Source organism: Triturus cristatus, chromosome 2_1, assembly GCF_964204655.1.
Source record: "Triturus cristatus chromosome 2_1, aTriCri1.1, whole genome shotgun sequence".
Classification (NCBI taxonomy): Eukaryota; Metazoa; Chordata; class Amphibia; order Caudata; family Salamandridae; genus Triturus; species Triturus cristatus.
This window is the reverse complement of record NC_140581.1, coordinates 211,472,640-211,491,353: the sequence shown is the minus strand read 5'-3', so window position 1 is coordinate 211,491,353 and position 18,714 is coordinate 211,472,640. Positions and strand designations below refer to the sequence as shown.

General features: G+C 44.8%; 1 protein-coding gene across 2 annotated transcripts in view; it reads right to left on the bottom strand.

Annotated features, from left to right (window-relative positions):
* RAB27B (RAB27B, member RAS oncogene family) overlaps positions 1-18,714 on the bottom strand; it is a 692,526-nt gene that overhangs the window by 172,889 nt on the left and 500,923 nt on the right. For both annotated transcript variants that reach the window (XM_085629967.1, XM_085629974.1), the window contains one exon: positions 10,873-11,044. In XM_085629967.1, coding sequence (XP_085486093.1) covers positions 10,873-11,025 — 153 coding nt within the window. In that variant the 5' untranslated portion in view covers positions 11,026-11,044. The remainder of the gene's footprint in view (positions 1-10,872; positions 11,045-18,714) is intronic.

Here is an 18,714-nt window from a genome sequence, read left to right as displayed (position 1 = left end):
CAGCCGCTGCTACTGAAAGGCGGCAAGATCAAGCGCGGCCATGTAGTTGGTAGGCACTAGTTCACCAAGCTCAAATCTCATCCCAAACCACTCAGCGCTCACTAAACGACACCTCACACAAGCCTGTGAATATTTTAGCTCCCTTCAGGTAAACCCACAAAATAAACTAGTTGACACGAACACTGACAAGAACGCCATTCACCTCGCAATTAAAAATGCCCTCATTAAGTAAGTCGTAAAGCTTATTATACGTCGTGCTATCCACAAATAACATTAAATGTGTACGCATGAGACATATAACCATTTTGCTTACTTTGGCTGAGACAACTGGATATTGTGCAAGAACACCACAAAAAAACAAAATGGACAAGGTGATGACATGTAAAGATTGCAAAACAGGAGAACAAGTTTATTATCGGTGTGCCCCAAATTTAACGCGTGCTTTTCACAGCATTGGGAGGAAAAAATCTGGGGCGTTGGTATGGATTCAAAAAACGTAGCATGTAACTTGGCACTATGTCTGGCTAGCTTTATGGAAAAGGACGGGCTGAATAGGTTTCAAATTCATAGAAGGAACAGGTTCCCAGCACTCCCAAAACCCCAGATGAGTCGCACGAGCCGAGGGTAAAATGTATCTACATGTTACCATAATTTAGGGTTTAAGGAGGCCATGACCAGTTAATTAGGGGATTAAACTAAACTTTGGTTAGATTCCTCAAAGCTAATGATCAAGCATCACCTAAATGTTCTACAGTATCTAAGACCCCCTCCTAAGATCTGAACGTGCATCTCACATGCGAATTAGTTAGCCTTTTAATACTCCAAAAGTGCAGGCAACGCACACATACAACAACTTAATCTGTGCAAAGTACGCAAGTGATCCACACATCAGTTTAGAAAAATTAGGAGCATTACATTTCAAGCATCCTGGAATAAAACAGATCGGCATTCGGACATACTTAACTTCCAAAGTCACAATGTGGTTTTCAGGTCAAGTCAGGTTTTGCCATCCGGAGCCTGTAATACATCACGTTATGTACAATAACGGCCTCACTACTGGTCTGCCTTGTGTAACTGTTAAAACACCATTTCCTCAAAAAGCCACAGGGCAGTAGCAGAGGTTAACAAGGAACGCCCCAATACCACTCAAATGTTGTTCCCTTTGGAGATTCAAAACAAGGAGAACAATAACACTAAATTGTTGTTCCCTTGGGAGATTCAAAACAAGGAAAAGGGAGGGCGAATAATTAAGAAATACATTGGCTTGAGGATATTTTTATTTGGGCAAACAAGCGAGGTGTGATCTGGAGTGTTGCAGTTGAGCGGTCTTGGGAGTTTGAGGAAGGCTTGTGGGAAAGAGCCTAAGTGTTCAACATATTAGCATCACACAGGCACATCTCATAACGTGTATTTAAAGTCACTAACAATCAAGGGCGTAACAAGTGAAGAAGATTATATACATACATGTACACACAGTAATATACTGTCTGAATTCGGTGAAAAGGATTAATGTTTACGAGGATTCCTTCAGGTCCAGCAAGCCTGCTTGGCATATGCTCAGGGCACGATACCCAAAACTAAGACACTCTAGGTTCACGCATATACACTCAGTGTCACTTCTGGGTGCGGAGGAACAGCAACCAGGAACGGGGCTGTATGCATTTGGTAACTGTCACTAAAGTACTATGAGGCAGATCACAGCTGCGCCCAGGTACCAACGGTGCGCACCAGAAAAACGACACCGCAAGTTTATGGAAATATGGATGGGGCAGACATTGCACAAACACGCGATTAGTAGGATGCGAGGCACGCTCATCGGGGGAGCACCCCGTCACAGTGAACGGAAGTACATGTACTTGCCGTCTTTCTAGCAGCGTTATACAAAAGGAGGTTTCTTTAACCTACGTACTGTTTAGTTTCCAGAGCTTTACACAAGTGCCACTCACTGACAAGCCCCAACGCCATTATGAAAATACGTGTATACCTGCATAGGATTTTACTACCCTGAATCAAATGCCACATTAGCATAAGAAATACAAAATAAAATGTTATTCAAGATACAAAAAACGAACTGCAAATAAATCCAGCTGACTGAACTCTTAAGCATTGACAGAACTCTAAAGTGTTTTGATTGGGAGGGTCAGCAACCGAGAGATCTCTTAAGATCGGAGACACTTCTGAAAAAATCTCAGCCCGGCTGAATCATAAACAAAAGGCGGAATCCGAAGGAACGTCCAGAGTAACCGGCTACACAACATCCTGTTCAGCCCTTGCATTCTGCCCGACTCGTTAACCCCATCACTCTGAGCTGGGGTGGGGGGGGAAGACGGGGCGGGGGGGGGGGGGGGCAAGAGAAACACTGCACCAACCACAAATAACCCCGACGCTGTCAACGTTTCAGATCTGGCAACGGAATGCAAAATGTGTGCACATGCTTAAGGCTTGTGAAGACAGCTTTTGAACACAAGCATTTGCAATGCAATAGGTCTCGCATTTACGTGAGTTTTAGCTATTGGTATTGTAAATTACTAACTTGCAAATAAAAGGCATTGTCATTACAATGCCAATAGCTTAAACTCGCATAAATGCAAGACCTATTGCATTGCAAATGCTTGTCTTTTCACTAGCAGGAGTATGATAGCTACCAGTCTCCAATTCTGTGGCTGCAACTGTCCAACAATCCCAAATATACGGGAGGTACAATCAAACGCCTCCAATACTACATCAGATAGCACCCGGGTAACCTGTACCCAGAACTCTTGCACTCTCTCAATACCACGCCAGGTGAATAAAATTTGCATCCGGCATGCTACATCGTTTACAGTCGGCAGAACCTCTTAGTACATATCCATTTAACTGCACTGGAGTATAATAGAGCTGTTGTATATATTTAAAATGAATTATGCACAGATTACAGTTAGCGGTTAGGAGTTTTGTTAAAGCACAACAACATTACCATTCCTTTCTTGTGACTGGAACGTCTAGTACCTTATTCTACCTCTCCATACCTCTACTATGTTGGGAGGATGGGGGGGGGGCGGGTGTGGTGTCTGCTTGCATTGCAGTATATAAATCGGTTGACCAATTATGCGCTGGCAGAGCTAGGTAGCATGACCTGGAGCGGCTTCAGTGTCAATGGCGCAGCGGGTTTAAGGTTCTAAGGGCTTCCTCCAATCTACGATACGTGAATATCATCAGAGGAGTGCATGTTGTACGTGCCTTAATAGCCTTCAAGGTAATGAACGTACCTTCTGAATAAGCATCTTCCATATTGACGATTCCTATATCTGCCAGAATAGATAGCGCCTTAAGGTCTTGTGTAACAGAGATGTCAGGATGGTATGCTAGTGGTAATGTGGGGGCATAAAGTGGTTACTTCCCCGCCCGGGCCGCTAGCGTCTGCAAGGCCTCAACAGTACAGTCAATCATGTTAATTTCCATTCTGGGACTTCATGATTGCGTCTGTGGAACATTGCTGTAAGTGGTGTTGGATGAGCACCATTTGCTTCCACCGCTAGGTGGAGAGATAGGGAGGGGAATAATACCAATAGTGTGCAAAATGCGCTTGTGCACATAGGTAATACATGTATAGATCAGGAACCCCAAACCCACCTTGTGTGTAGGGTCTGGTAAGTACATCCCATCGACACAGAGGTTGTTTCCCAGCCCATACTAATTTAATTGGATCGTAATGCAGCAAAAAATGCTGGAGTCAGTTTGAGGGGTACATTAACCCTTTCAGCGCTCATGACGGAACCACTCAGTCATGAGCCACGGGTGCCGTGTGCTCATGACGGAGTGGTTCCGTCATGCTGCGGCCGTTGGCCGCCGCTCCTCCCACGCTGCGCTGATTCCCAGCCTGTGCGGGCGATTAGCGCAGTGGGCGGAGTCATGACGGAACCACTCCGTCATGAGCACAGCTCAACCGTGGCTCATGACGGAGTGGCTCCGTCATGAGCACAGCGCCACCGCGCTGCCCCCAAACCCCCACCAGCGCTGCGGCGGAATTCCCGCCGCAGCCAAGGGGTTAATAAATAGATAGAGAAATCTTGTGACAGAGGTAGTTTAATCCATCTCTCTACTTGGTCCTCTAATTTTCCTAGCCCGCGACCAAAGTTCTTTGAGAACAATCTCAAAATCTTTATGTAGCCAGACACCCAGATACTTGACTGGCTAATTACACCATTAGAGCGGGAAATCCAGGTCATGAGGCACCGTGCTAGTTGTCGGGAGGGGGGGGGGGGGGGGGGGAGGTGGAAGGGGGGGGGAAAGAGACCGTCGCTGTGCCCCAATTTATACTAAGCCCAGAGAGCTGTTCATATGTAATATATTCCCTTATAAATCGGTTTAGCTGCTCTTCCGGGTTAAGAACATAAAGCACCATGCCGTCTGCATACAGCTATATGGCGAGAGGCCGCTGCCTAAATCGTAATGCAGTGTCTGCATACTTTTGGCGCACTCTGCATGCTAAGGGTTCCAACACTAGTGCAAAAAGTAAAGGGGATACCGGGCAGCCTTGCTGTGTTCCTCTGCATATCGGAACCAGTGAGCACTGACTATTATTGACCTGTATTCTAGCTACTGGTGCTGTACACAGTAATTGTATCCATTGCGTAAATGCTTGCGTTATCCCCATACGATGCAACACTTGGAACATAAACCCCCACTGTATAGAATCAAATGCTTTGGCTGCATCTAGTAACACCTTTAGATTGGTCTGGGAGCACCAGCAGAGGCAGTGATGGTCCCATCCCGGATGGTATAACCGTAGCAATTATTTTTGTATCTATATTTAGTAGTGACAGCGATCGATACGACTTCCACCTCGCTGGATTTTTATTTGGTTTCAATAATGTAATTACAAGCGCTTCCCGAAAAGTTGGCGGGAGGATTTGGTTTCTTCGTACGCTTCTGTATACACTTTATGCAAATGTAGTGTCAGTAGGACTGAGTAGGTGTTGTAAAATTTGTTGGGAAGTCCATCACTACCAGGCAACGCTTGAATGGCATCCTTCACTTCCTCAACTGTTATGGGTTGCACCAAACATTCACGCTGGCCCGGGGACAGCCAAGCGGGCACTAGCTCCTCCAGGTAGGCTTTTGCCTCATCTCTTGTGGCTGCCTTGTGCATCTCATATAATGCTGTATAGTAATCTACAAATTGGGTTAATATTTCAGGCATGCTATAGCATTTGGTACCATCCTGCCATACTAACTGTGATGTTTGTTTGTGCGCATGGCATCTTCATCTTAGAGGTCAACTTAGGTCAGGTCTCGCACTCTCCGTAAGCTCTAGCCACCCAGCTCATGGACATGCATTTTATTTCTCGATCAGCTGTGTAATTATATTCAGTAATCAGATCCCTAATTTCCGCATGCTTTGGGTCTCCTCATGTTGTCTTTCCAACCATTTAAATGCCTTCTCCAATGCTAGCATCCTATATTGTAAATCTTTTAGTACCCCCGCCTGTAGTCCTATGCGTGTCCCCCTTATCGTAGCTTTAAAATCTTCCCAGAGTGTATCCTCCACTGATCCCTCGTTTTCCTAAAATATTAAATGGTAGCTTCAAGTACGCCCTTCCTGAAAATTGGGTCTAGAAGTGATGTCGGCTGCAAACTCCATTAGAACATTTGTGGGGATTGTGCGAGGATTGCCAGGTCCAACCTCACGGGTGAATGGTCCGAGAGGGTTCGTGGAAGGTGGGTGACCCAGCTTACCCAGGTAGTGGCTTTCTCAGATACCAACCAGTAATCAAGTCTGGGCTACGTTTTATGTACTGAGGAGACATGGGCACCCTCCCGGGGCAACAGGTTTCTTGCCCTCCAGATTACAACTAGCTTGTGTGTGTTCATAATTTCATGTATTACTCTTGTTGCCCGTTTCCCCTGCCATACACTCACCACACTACGATCTATATTGGGGTCTAGGTATATGTTAAGGTCCCCACCCACAATATTATTTCAGGTTGTGGAGTGTACAGTTTACTCTCCAATTGTCGATAGAACTCTGGGTCTTCAACGTTCAGCCAGTATGTAGTGATAACTGTAATTAACTGTCCACAGAAGTTACCCTGCCGTAATGTAAAGCGGCCTGTATCGTCAGAGTTCATATAAGTGAGCGCAAAGGATGTGCCCTTTTTTACTAAAATTAGTACCCCCTGGAATATGAGGAGTATGAGAATGCCACCCTTATTACAGCCCATTTTGACCCCACCCTCATTTCCCTTCCCTTCGTGAGATGGGTCTCCTGTAGTAACGCCAATTGGATGCGATGTCTATCTAAATAGGCAAATACTTGTCTAATTTTTGGGGGATTACTCAACTCCCTGACGTTCCAAGATATGAATCTGACCCATTCTACCATTTAACGGTCATAAATCTATCATGTGTTCGCTTTTCCCTGTGATGTTCCAAGAACCCTAGGTGTGTGATAGATCTGCTTGGGAGACAGTTATGTACTTTGCAGAAATCGAACAGCAAAAAACAACATTCCCCTTTCACCCCTCCCACTTCAGCATCCCAATCATGCCAAAGCCATTCCCAATATAACTTAATAGCAGTAGAATCATCAAGATGTTACTAAGATTCCCTGTTTCCATAAAGCGTAATTATAAATCGTTGTGGGGGTTTACCAGCGTTGGGGCCACCCGACGTGCAGGGGTGGCCAAAACATAGTTATCGCGGGTGAGTATCGACATATTGTAGTGTTGGTATTGTCAATTTACCAGCTCGCTTTGGTTAAGCCGGCCACACACGTTGCAATTATATTCCTCTACTCCTATTTATGATCAGTCACACGATAACCAGCCAGGACCATAATTCCATCCTACACCACCCAGCCGTGCCCCTCCTGTATCTTGCATATATTGTCGCTAATAAGGCTCATATGGTTTACAGTTCTATTTTACTTGCAACTCTAGCCAAATTGCTGCTGTCCCAACTCCCATTGTGGAATCCATCCCACATACTGCAATTCCATCTAAGTTCAGCCATGCAGCTACATAGTTAGTCGCTAAGATCCAGCTGCAGGAGCATGGACACGGCATCCCAAGTATAGGTGAATGTGATTAGGAATCAGTAGCCCTTTAAGGATACCTGTTCAGACCGTTTGGCCATCCTGCATAGCTAGTGAATATTCCGATTGTGTGGGAGACGTTGATCGTGATGGACCGGTCCGGTTTCGCTGCACGTGCCTCAGTAATTCCGCAGCCGCACCTGGCGTAGTGAAAACCATTTGTTTACCCTTGTGCGTAATCTGGAGACGAGCAGTGTACAGCATCGCATATTTGATGTTCGCTGAGCGAAGTTTTTTCTTTACTGCTGCAAACTCCATGTGGGCAGATTGGACTGCGACATTGAAGTATGTGAAAAAAGCCACTTCGTTCCCTTGATAGCTGATGTTCTGTTTATCCTGTGCTAGGCGCAGAACCGTATCACGATCACGGTAATTTAAGAGCCTAGCTATAATAGGTCTTGGTGAGGCTCCCGGCGGCGGTCTTGCAGTCAGCATTCTGTGTGCTATTTCAACAATCAGGACCTGGGATAGGTGCTCTGCATCAAATATTTCTTTTAGCATTGCTTCGATGTAGTTCTCTAGGCGGCCCGTGTTGGTACTTTCTGGAATTCCCATGATACGGAGATTGTTGCACGAGAGGGCGCCTCCAATTCTTCATTTTAGGCTTTTATCACCTCCAGAATTTTCCCCATGTCATGCCATCTGCCCGCTGTCTCATGGGACTCATCCTCCACCGAGAATATTCGCTGTTCTGCCGTAGCAAGGCGCGTTGCCCGTTTATCCATTCTGGTCACCATGTTGTCCATGCGTAGTGTTAGCGTGTCTATTTTCCTATCAATGGCCTGGAGGCTTTGCTGCTTCGCCAGCAACACGGATTCCAATGGGGGCTTATCTGGGTGTCCGGCCTCTAACTCCATGTCAGAATGTGCAGTTGAAGGGCGCGGCAATCAGCAAGACTCCAAAGTTAATTTAGACTGTTGCTTGTCAGACTTGCCCATGCTTGCAGAATGTGCAGGTCTAGATGCGAGGAGGATGTGTTACTTATGGCTGGGTATCGCGACCTGAATTTAGCCCCCTATGCGCAGTCAATCAAGCTGTTGATAACTGGACGATGTCCATCGCACTCAGTAGTTTCCCAGGTCACCAGTTGTTTCCACCTATGGCACGGCCTAAAACTGGTTCACAAATCCTTCTTTAATCATAGTGCTGGCCCTCAGTCATTGCTGCCTCCCAGGAACCACCAAGGCTGCAGAGCGCCTGCCACACTGGCAAGATGGGCAGAGGGGGGTTGGAGGGGCAACCACGCGTGTAGAGCACAACTGTAGTAATCTATTGCCCCAGTGTTGCTTTTACAATGTTCCAGGAACCCTCGCTCTGCTGTCAACTGTATAGGCTCCGACACGTGGCACTTCGGTGCCTCTTCCATTGGGGCCTTCTTAGAGGTATGCAGTTCAATGTCGTTGTATCTGGTGCCTCAACAGATGTCGGTCGGTGCCTCCTGGGTGAGGGTTCTGATTGTTGGAGGGCCGCGTGTAGGCCCCCGCCGCTTCAGCAACATTGTAACAAGGCACTTGCGCACCTCCTCCAGGGGTAGTCGTGGTACCGGGCGGAGGAGTCCTTAGGCCAAGCCGATCCCTCATCACCCACGACGGGCAGGCCAGAGATAAGACAACATCCAGCACCTCACCCCACCCCACTGCAACAGAAAGTCCCTCGATGGCGGCTCACCCCCGGGGACAGCAAGTAATAGATCCACTCTCGCCCCTCGTCATATCAGTGCAGACCGCTCATCTGCAGCCGCGCCACCAAACACCTTGTTTGCGCCTCGCACCGATGCCACAGCCGTCCTACCCCGCTGTGTCAGAGGCTCCCACGCGGGTTCGATGCTCAAAAGTTGTGTGGCATATATATTCAAGAAATCACAACCAGTCTGTTCAGTGTGTTGGAGGAGACTGCTTTAATATTTGCCGAAGTCGTTGCGGGCCGCCATCTTGCTCCGCAGGCAGTTATTTGCTGTACACCATTCAGCACCGCTAATCACTGACATTTTTTTACTTTTTGCACCTCATTTCGGCCACCCTTTCTTCTTCTCCTCCGCTCAGTTTGCGTCCTTGCGCTAATGCCGCCGATTGCCACCCATATCAGGGATATCTGATGGATTACAAATTATGTCCGGCAGAGCTGCATTAAAGTGCGGCCATCTTGCCGTGGGCACTCTAGCGCCCCCCAGGAGCCGGATTATTTAATGGTCATATAGGATGCTGCTCGCTACAATCACGATAACTTGCAAAATATTCGCACTAGGTGGGAGGACATCCTGGATGGACAAATTAGGAACGAAGAGTGGGAAAAGAACAAATGCTGGAGCATACGGACACGGTTTCTAGGAACACACTGTTCTAGTATAGGCAGTTCAATTATCTGTACAAAACGTACCTCATGCTCCATAGTTTGAACATAATGCAGCTTGATAATCACTGCTGCCCTTGTTGATTCCAATTTTCAACACTGAATATGGAACTGCATAGTTATTACCCGCTTCTGGTCACAGGTCACATCTGATCTCAAGAGGACTTTAAACAGGCAGGACATGCACACTGCTGAAATTTGCCTGCTTGGTTTATATGCCCGCCAGATAGTGAGGAAGGCTGGTAACAGATTTGTAGGTGTAGTAAAAGTGTCGCCCATGGGGACATGGCAATACACTGAAAGCACCTGGAGGGCCAACCTCATACAAGGTTGAAAAAAGAAGTGGAGACTTGGGCAACATCTGAAGGGGTGGCCCTACAAATGGAATGTGTAGAGTGCCACTGGCAGCACAGTGGCTGGAGGTACTTGCAACCTTTATAGAAGCGGAAGAGTAGGGCACCCTCTACTCTGCTTGATATGGAGGCATTGTGGGTGAAAAATGCTGCCTCAGTACTTGTAACACACGCAATCTGCTGTGTTGAGGACTTGCTCTCACCCACACATGCGAATGAGACGCTCACAGTAGGTAGGTCAGAGACTAGTAAGGCTACACGAATGTAATAAAAACTAGTCTGGACTTGTACATGATTTTCTGTTGATAAAAACCTAATAAAACAACATCAACAAAAAACCAGGTTGTGGCACTTACAAACAATTTCAGCTATTTCATAAAAATAAAAATAAAAAAATCGCCTGTCTCATGTCCGTTAAAGAATATGGTTCTAAATACTGGGTTCCGGTTCGAGAAAATTTGATAAATACTGCTCTAATAGATAGAGAGGAACCTTTAGAGGACAACAACAGTATATCATTTCTCTGCAGGTATTTCAAAGATTGCTATGTTTTGAGCGTGCACTCAAACACGGAGAAGAAATGAAAGTTTGTGCACTTCTCAACAGTCAGTAGTCACTTAGACAACCACACTAGATGGCCAAATACAGAGCAAAATACCAGAGAAACGGTTCCTACAACAGCCTACTCCATCCCAGCTTAAGAGGGAATACAAAAAAGCTGTGAATTGATGTCTGCTTGAAAACAAAAGCAACCAAACAGGTGAAAATGTTGAAGCGCATGGGGCTCACCACAGAACATTGCCAAAATCTTAGCTTTATTTATTTATAATCAGATACATCCAACCTATACATGGTATCTATTAGGAAACAAGAAAAGTGGTATCCTAATACCGATCGGAACATGACGCATAATTAATGTTGGGTGTGTTTGGTACTGGAGGTGAACATGCAAGCATGCTCACATTATCCTATCATCACAGCATATCAAATAGTTTGTTTTAGTGTGCTTCTACAGACTTTCTAGAACAGTACAAAATTACAACAGGGCATTTGTAAGAGTGGTTAAAAAAATTAAATTGGCACTCCGCAACTCACCACTCTTTTTTCCCTGAAGTCAATTCCAACAGTTGTGATGAATTTCGGGTTGAATTTATTGTCTGTGTATCTGTAAAGGAACGTGGTCTTTCCAACTCCAGAATCTCCAAGGGCCAGGAGTTTGATCAGATAGTCATAATCCCCATCAGTCATAGTGCTACTCTTGGTACACCTGCAGAAGGGGAAAAACATCGTTTAAAAAGTCTTCCTTATAAAATACATCACAGATAACTTGCTGGAATTCATCTCCAACTAAGAACGTATAAAAAAAATCTAAGCAGTTCATAGTATGTGCCAATAATAAGTCATCCCTCTTTTGCAAAGGCAACACATATCAAGTTGTAGCAAACGTTTTGTCACTCCTTGTTTGTAAATGTACCCGGTTTTTAAATTTTAAATCTATATAAAATTGACTGGAAGCCAGAACGGACTGCAGTTCCAAATACTCTCCAGTGTGTTCACAGGTGCTAAAAACCATCCAGTATGATCCACTGCACATGCAAACCATGACATATTCCTGAAGTTTCAAACAGTATTTCACGTTATTTCCATTTGCAAACAAAGGTAGTCGTAACGTTGAGTAATAAAGATCACACAACCTTCAGGTACGTATTTTGTCCTTCCTTAATAGAATGTCGGTTCTGTGCTCGGTTTACGAATGCTTGGGGGTGAGCATAGCAGCTGAAGATGAAACATAGTTGTGCAGAGGACTTTGGTTGTGCTGGACCTGGCCCTCTCTGCATGGTCACCCACAAACTTTTTGCCTTCACCCCTCCTGTTTTCTGACCTGTTTTTGTTGGTTTAGTACTCTGCGCACTTTGCCACTGTTAACCAGTGCTAAAAGTGCTTGTGCTCTTTTTTGCTTTAAATGTGAAAAAAATTCTTACACCCAATTGGCACATTCCATTTACTTCTAAGTCGGTAGTACTGGAGCACTGCCAGTGAAGCTCTGCCTCGCGCATACGCTACTCTGCAAATATTTTAATTGTTTAGTTGCTGCTGCACTTGCTTTTAATTCTGTGATCACATTTTACTGAAACAGTATACTGCATGAATTTGTTCTTGTTGAGCAGTTAACACTGGGTAATCTGCACTTCAGTACCGCTCTCTGGTTACAGTGTCACCACCCAGGGATCATAAGGCTGGACATTGGAGCCGTAGAGTTTTTGCAGAGGCGGGAGGTCGGCGGTCTAGTTGCCGACTCCACCTCTACTTCAAATAACCACTGCGGGCCGGGCGTGCAGCGGATGCGCCGCTGGCACGCCAAAGGCAAGCCCGTCTGAGCCGGTCCAGGCCCAGGGGCCAGAATCCCTGGATCCCGCAACACAAGTAAATACAGCTACTCCAGTAAGCAGCTACTAGCCATCAGGCCACCGCCACACACTGCCTGTGCAATCCAACTAGGAGATGACAACACACCCTTTTCTAGGGATACCTGAAAACAATGTGGATACGAGACACACTAACCTGACAAGACAGGTTTGGCCAAATACCTCTACAAAGGATTCTTGGAAGATGGGACTGATCAATGCCCGCTCTATCCCAAAACACACCTCAGACATTAGAATCATGCTAGAGGAAGAGCCCCTAGACATAATGCTTATAACTGAAACTTGGCTCAATGTTAGCTCAGGCCCAGATATCCATCTTGCACTTCACCCGGGCTAACAGCTGCACAGGCTAGACAGACCTGACAGATTCTGTGGCGGTATTGCTATCATCAGAAGAGACTAATTTAAACGTACCATATCCCAATTCTCTATTCCTGAGTGTGAAAGCGCCCAATTTCCCATTGCCTTAACTCCTACCCGTACACTGTCAGGAATACTTATCTACAGGCTCCCAGGCACTACCCGATTACATATCTAGTCTATTACATATCTAGCCTCACGATGGAAAGGGTCCAACTGACAATTCTTGGCGCCTTCAACCTCCACTTTGACGAATATGATACCCCCCACATCAGACGACTGCAGGGTGATGTAGAAGCATTACAATTAACCCAGCTCGTAACATCACCTACGCACGTGAAAGGGCATATATTGGACCTCTCACGACCCGCAGATCATAGGTTCCAAACCTACCCCAGTACCTTGGTCAGACCACTCTATAATCAGGTTCAGAATAACAAAACCTCTGCAACCGGAAAAAGCCTTAGTACAAACCATCACCACTAGGAGCTGGTCCAAATTGGACCCTAAAACATGGCAGGCAGTCCTGAAGAACAATACCCCTGTTATTTCTGGAAATATAGATGAGAAATACCAGCAATGGGAAAACTGGATCACCCAATCAGCCGACATCTGTGCTCTCAAGAGAACTCTTAACAGTAAATCTCACCCCAAAATTACCCCATGGTACAATGAACAGCTCTCCGCATTGAAAAAACAATGCAAGAAATTAGAGAGACGCTGGAGAAAAAAAAACTATGACCCATCCCACAAGTCGGATTACAAACTTCTAATCAGAACTTATCACAATGAAATGAAGACAGCCCAAGCTAAATATTATGAAGGTAAAATAGCTTGGACTGCAAATTCCCCCAAAGAGCTATTTAAAGTAGTCAAAACTTTGGCCAACCCTCATGAAAATACCAACGCCCTCCCTACATTGGTCAAGAGATGCAACGACATGGCAGCCTTTTTTAAAAATAAAAAAAAGTGACAGAAATATACGATCAGTTCACTAAAAACAGTTAATTACGAGTACCAAATCCAGCTCTCCGTTGGATCCAGCACCCCCACGCGTCTCCTAGCGGATGCACTGGAGATCCTCTTCTCATCGGTGACTGAACTACTCAATCTATCCCTAGATTCTGCCCGAGTCCCCAAATCATGGTATCACGCAATCTCGACCCTACCATTTATAATAACCTCCGCCCCATTTCCCTCTTTCCGTATCTTGGTAAACTTTTGGAGAAGCATGTTAATTATTCACTGACCAATTTCTTAGAGACCAACAACATCAATCATCCCACCCAAATGGGCTTTCGAGCCACACCCAGCACTGAGTCGGCACTATTGACGGTCACTGAAGGTAAAGTCGATACTCAATGAGGGTGGGTCAGCCGCCATCCTCCTGCTGGACCTCAATGCCTCCTTCGACACCGTAGAGCATGCTATCCTGAAATGGAGATTAGGGAAAGTTGGAATTCAGGGTAAAGCCTTGGATTGGCTAGCCTCCTTCTTGGAGAACAGAACTTTCCAGGTGATGGAAAGGGAATGCATCTCAGAACACCTCCCTATCACAAGAGGTTTCCCACAGGGCTCGTCCACTAGCCCGACTTTATTTAATATCTATGTACGACAGCTGGCCATGGTGGTGCAGGAATTTGGAATATCAGTGGTGTCATATGCTGACGACACCCAGCTAGTTGTGTCTTTTACACACGGCTCCAACCCTAGCAACTATCAACTACCCTCTGGTCTGGAGAAAGTGGTCAACTGAATGTCCAACAGCTGTTTAAAGCAGAATGGTGGGTAAACGGATATCATGCTGCTGGGAAGCCTGGACATCCACTCACCCCTGACACGCTGGCCCAACTATATGGGAGATCCACCTATCCCCAAACCAGCGGTAAAACACCTTGGAATCTGGCAGGAGGATACCCTCACACTGGATTGCCAATCCAAGAAGCTTTCAGGGACCTGTTTCGCCCTTCTTAAAATGCTAAGGAAAATCATTGATGTGATTTCTGAGCATCTGAAGAAAACGGGGATTCAATCTCTCCTTATCTCACGTCTGGACTACGGCAACTCACTCTATTTAGGATCACCAAAGTATGCTATAAAGAGACTCCAAGTTGTACAGAACGCAGCAGCTAGACTACTGCTAAGAATACCAAACCGCGTCTCTGCGAAGGAACCACTTAAACAGCTGCACTGGTTGCCTATCAAAGCCAGAGTTCAGTTTAAAACCCTCTGCATAGCTCACAGAGCCATTAATAACATTGGGCCGGAAAAGTGGAGGAAGCGGATATCTAGGTACACCCCGACTAGACACGTCAGATCCTCCCAACTATAGCTCCTCAGGACAACCAGAATTCGTAGGGCTAGATGGGGCGGCAGATCTTTCGCCCATCTGGTACCCAAATTGTGGAATGCCCACCCGCTTGAAATCAGAGCTGCATCTAACGAAACATCCTTCAGAAAAAAAGTTAAAAACCTGGCTGTTTCCCCGCTATTTATGTGGTGGCTCGGCATTTCACTAGCAAAATTCTCCTTAGCGCTGGGAAGCCCTTGGACAGCCAAGCGCTCTACAAATCCCTTAAATACATAAATCAAGTGGAACAAGTACCCAGGGCATGTAAATTAAATGCTACTAGTGGGCCTGCAGCACTTATTGCCACACACTTAAGTAGCCCTTTTAAACATGCTCAGGTCTGCCAATGCAGATTCTGTATGCTTTTTTAAACTGCCATTTGGACCTGCCAAAAATAAACCTTTGCCAGGCTTCAACCTTAATTTTTGATGCATACAAGTCACCCCTAGAGCAGGCCCTACACAGCCCACAGGGCAGGGTGTTTTGTATTTAAACATTTGGACATGCACTTTTAAATTTCACAGTCAAATTTGTTTTGTATTATTGCAAGGCCTACCTCTACCATTGGGTAACATTGGGCTATCTTATTACATTTAATAAGTGATCAATTTGGAATGGTAGCAGCTAGGCATTTTTGGTGTTTAAAACTTTTTGATGGTAAAGTAGTATTTTAAGGATTTTTGCAGCTGGTTTCCTGGGTCACATGACCAGGTGCAAATGACCTTTGTGCATTCCTTCCAGACAGTACCACAAAAGAGGGTCTAGGTGTTGGCAGGATGGACCAACCTGGCTTTATGTGGGGGCGGAGCTGTCCCCTACCACACTTGCACTTCAAAGGCAATTGCTTGTAATCAATGTTTCAGAATTAGGCAATAACGCCGCCCGTAAAATTCTACAGAAATTAAATTTTTTGAAGGCAGATTAGGGACAAACCCTGTTTGGTGACAAGCATCATTACTGTGGACTCATGCAATGATTATTTCATGGACCTACTAAGCCACAGTTTTGAGATCCAGTGATGAATTGTGGATATATGATTACATTCCATGCTAAGGTGGTGTTATAGTCTGATGACTACGTCCTGAAGAGACCCTTTTAATCAGACTGGGTTGAAACGTCGCCAAACCCTCCCTTTTGGTTAGCAAACACAATTAATATAAAGGGACTGTGTATTTGCTAAAACTACCCTGATAATCAACTGCTTCACATAATATATACAACTATTGAAAATTTGACAGTGTCTTATATATGTTGTAAATACCTTCCCAATTTGAACACTGCGTCTTCTGCACTATGAGCCCTGGTGCCACACTTTGCTGCATATGAATTGGCTTACTGCACTGTTAATAGAAACTAACTTTGTCCTGTGCTTTATTTCTCAAATTAATGTTTAAATGAATCGTAATTGTAACTAGTTTTTAGATAACTCGGACACAAACACATTTCCATTTGGAATGGGTTCTACAGGACTACTACTCTAATGGGCACGCTATAGGACAAGTTCATATGCGACCAAATTGTGATAAAGAACCACCACCCTGGAACAAAAGACAGACTGTGGGTGAAGGTGGTAGTTACAAAAATTATTAAGCCTGTCAAATCCGCAGACTGAATTTTGTCTCCCAGTCATTCGACAAGTGAAGGGAAAAGTGAGATTTGTCGAAAAGTCTTAGGTAATACCCTAAATAATCCATTTCCTCTACTCATAAATGATAAGATGTTGACATTACCCAAAAATGCGAAGTGGTTTTCCACACTGGTCCTCTTGTTTATCTATCACCAGGTGAGTCTGCATTCCGATAGTAGAGCATGTAAAGCTTTCATGACACCCTATATTGGTTTCCAGGTTCTTTGCATTCCATTTGGTTCGGCAGCCACTGCTGCGCTTTTCCAAAAGCTTATACTTGACCTGTTTCAGAATGTACAAAGTGTCGCTTATTTTTAGGATGATGTTCTGGTGATGGGCAAATATCGGAAATATGACAGACATTTGAAGAAGGTGCTGCAAATTTTGGTAAGTAGGGGGCTACCTAAGGAAGAATGGGAATAGGTCTATGAGAGTGGTGATGTTTCTGCGGGGGTCTGGATGTATGTGATTTATCCAGTGAGGTAGCAAGATTGTGCATCCTGCAGAAGTTGGAAAGAAAATTATTATTTTGTGTCACTCATGACACATGGGGATTTTCAAAACAAAGAGGAGAGTCAAGGATTTGTGCTGGTGACTGGAACTGACATAGAAGTGGAAAGATATGTACGATATCAAGATATGCACAAAAGTGTGTGTGGGAGAGAACTAATAAAATACAGAGAACCTTGAAACCCCCTCTTTGCTCTTTGGAAGGTCAAGCCACGACTTGGGCAGTGATGGGACTAGCATATAGCTAATTGTCCTGATTTACAGGTCTTCAAAGTAGGTTAAGTTAAAGGTAGTTAATAAGGTAGATACAATGTGGTAATTCTATTTTTTGATGACCTATTCATTAGAGAAGGTTTACCTGGCATCTTGTTGATTGATAGTAGTATACAGTCAAAGGCTGAAAAAAACGTTTGAATGTTTACAATGGCCTGGTAATAAACACAAGGTGACTTGATGTCACTTCCTAAGGGGAATGGTGCAGATGAAAGATTGAACCACATGATTAAAGGCGTAATACAGTGAGCACGTACAGGAATTAATGAAACCTTGCAATAAACAGCTGAAAAGGATGCTGTGGCTGTATTGTCTGACTACACAAGAAACTACTGGAGAAAGTCAGTTTATAATTATGTGAGGGTATGTTATTTATTTGAAAAGAATTATGATGAGAAACGTGAAGTAAGTAATGTTGAGGTGAAAGTGCGTAAATCGATATGTCTGAAACACTGGTGCAAGGTTGCTAAAGGGTGCAGTGCAAGTAGTTTATTGCGGTGTGAATGGAGTACGGAAGGGTGTGGCACAAAATCGATTGGCATTGTGCAGTAAGAAAGTTGAAGACTTGGGTGTATAATTGACAGGTATGGTGGCTCTCGGTAGTGGTGACTGGTGGCTCTCGGTAGTGGTGACTGGTGGCTTTCGGTAGCGGTGGTTGGAGGAAGACAGTGTTGACTGCCAGCATGATGGTAGAGAGAATGGGGGTCAATGATGACGATCCTGGTCAAGAGAAACAGGGTATGAATCAGTATCTGGAAGGTCAGGAGACTGAGGCTAGGTAGTAGTTCCTTTAGAGGGGGGAGGGGGGAGTTCCTTGAACCTGGTAAGAACAGAAAATGTTAGGCCAGGAAGTATTCGGTTTGGGAGGAAAATGAAGACTTCTAAGAAATAGCAACAATTTGTTTGTACTAAACATTTCACTATGGTGATTTTTTTTCTTTAATACACTCAAACCTTCCAACTGTCCTGGACCACTGAAACTGTTTTGGAATCATTTGTTCTAAATGATTTTGTTTCTTTGTAAAATATCACAGGCATTCCATGAGGCTAGCTGCAATCTAGCACAAGATGTTTTGCCTGGTTGTTCCTGTGGCTGTAAAAATGAATGGTATTCTGTATTTTGACAATAACTTTGTTAATTTCTTGTTTTACCTATGGAAGGGGTGCGTGTAATGTAAAATTTAAGTTTTGTGTTCTCTGCATCATAAATATAATTTTAGGCCAGTGGTCAGTTTAGAAATGTTGGGGTCCCTGGCTGGGGGCAGCTCTGGAAGGGAAAAGGAGGAAGCAGGCATTTGTGTTGGGGTCTCTGCGTTATATTCTAGATGCATTGCAGGCTGCTTTATAATAAAGCAGAATTATATGCAAATTCGACTTTGGAATTAAAGGTA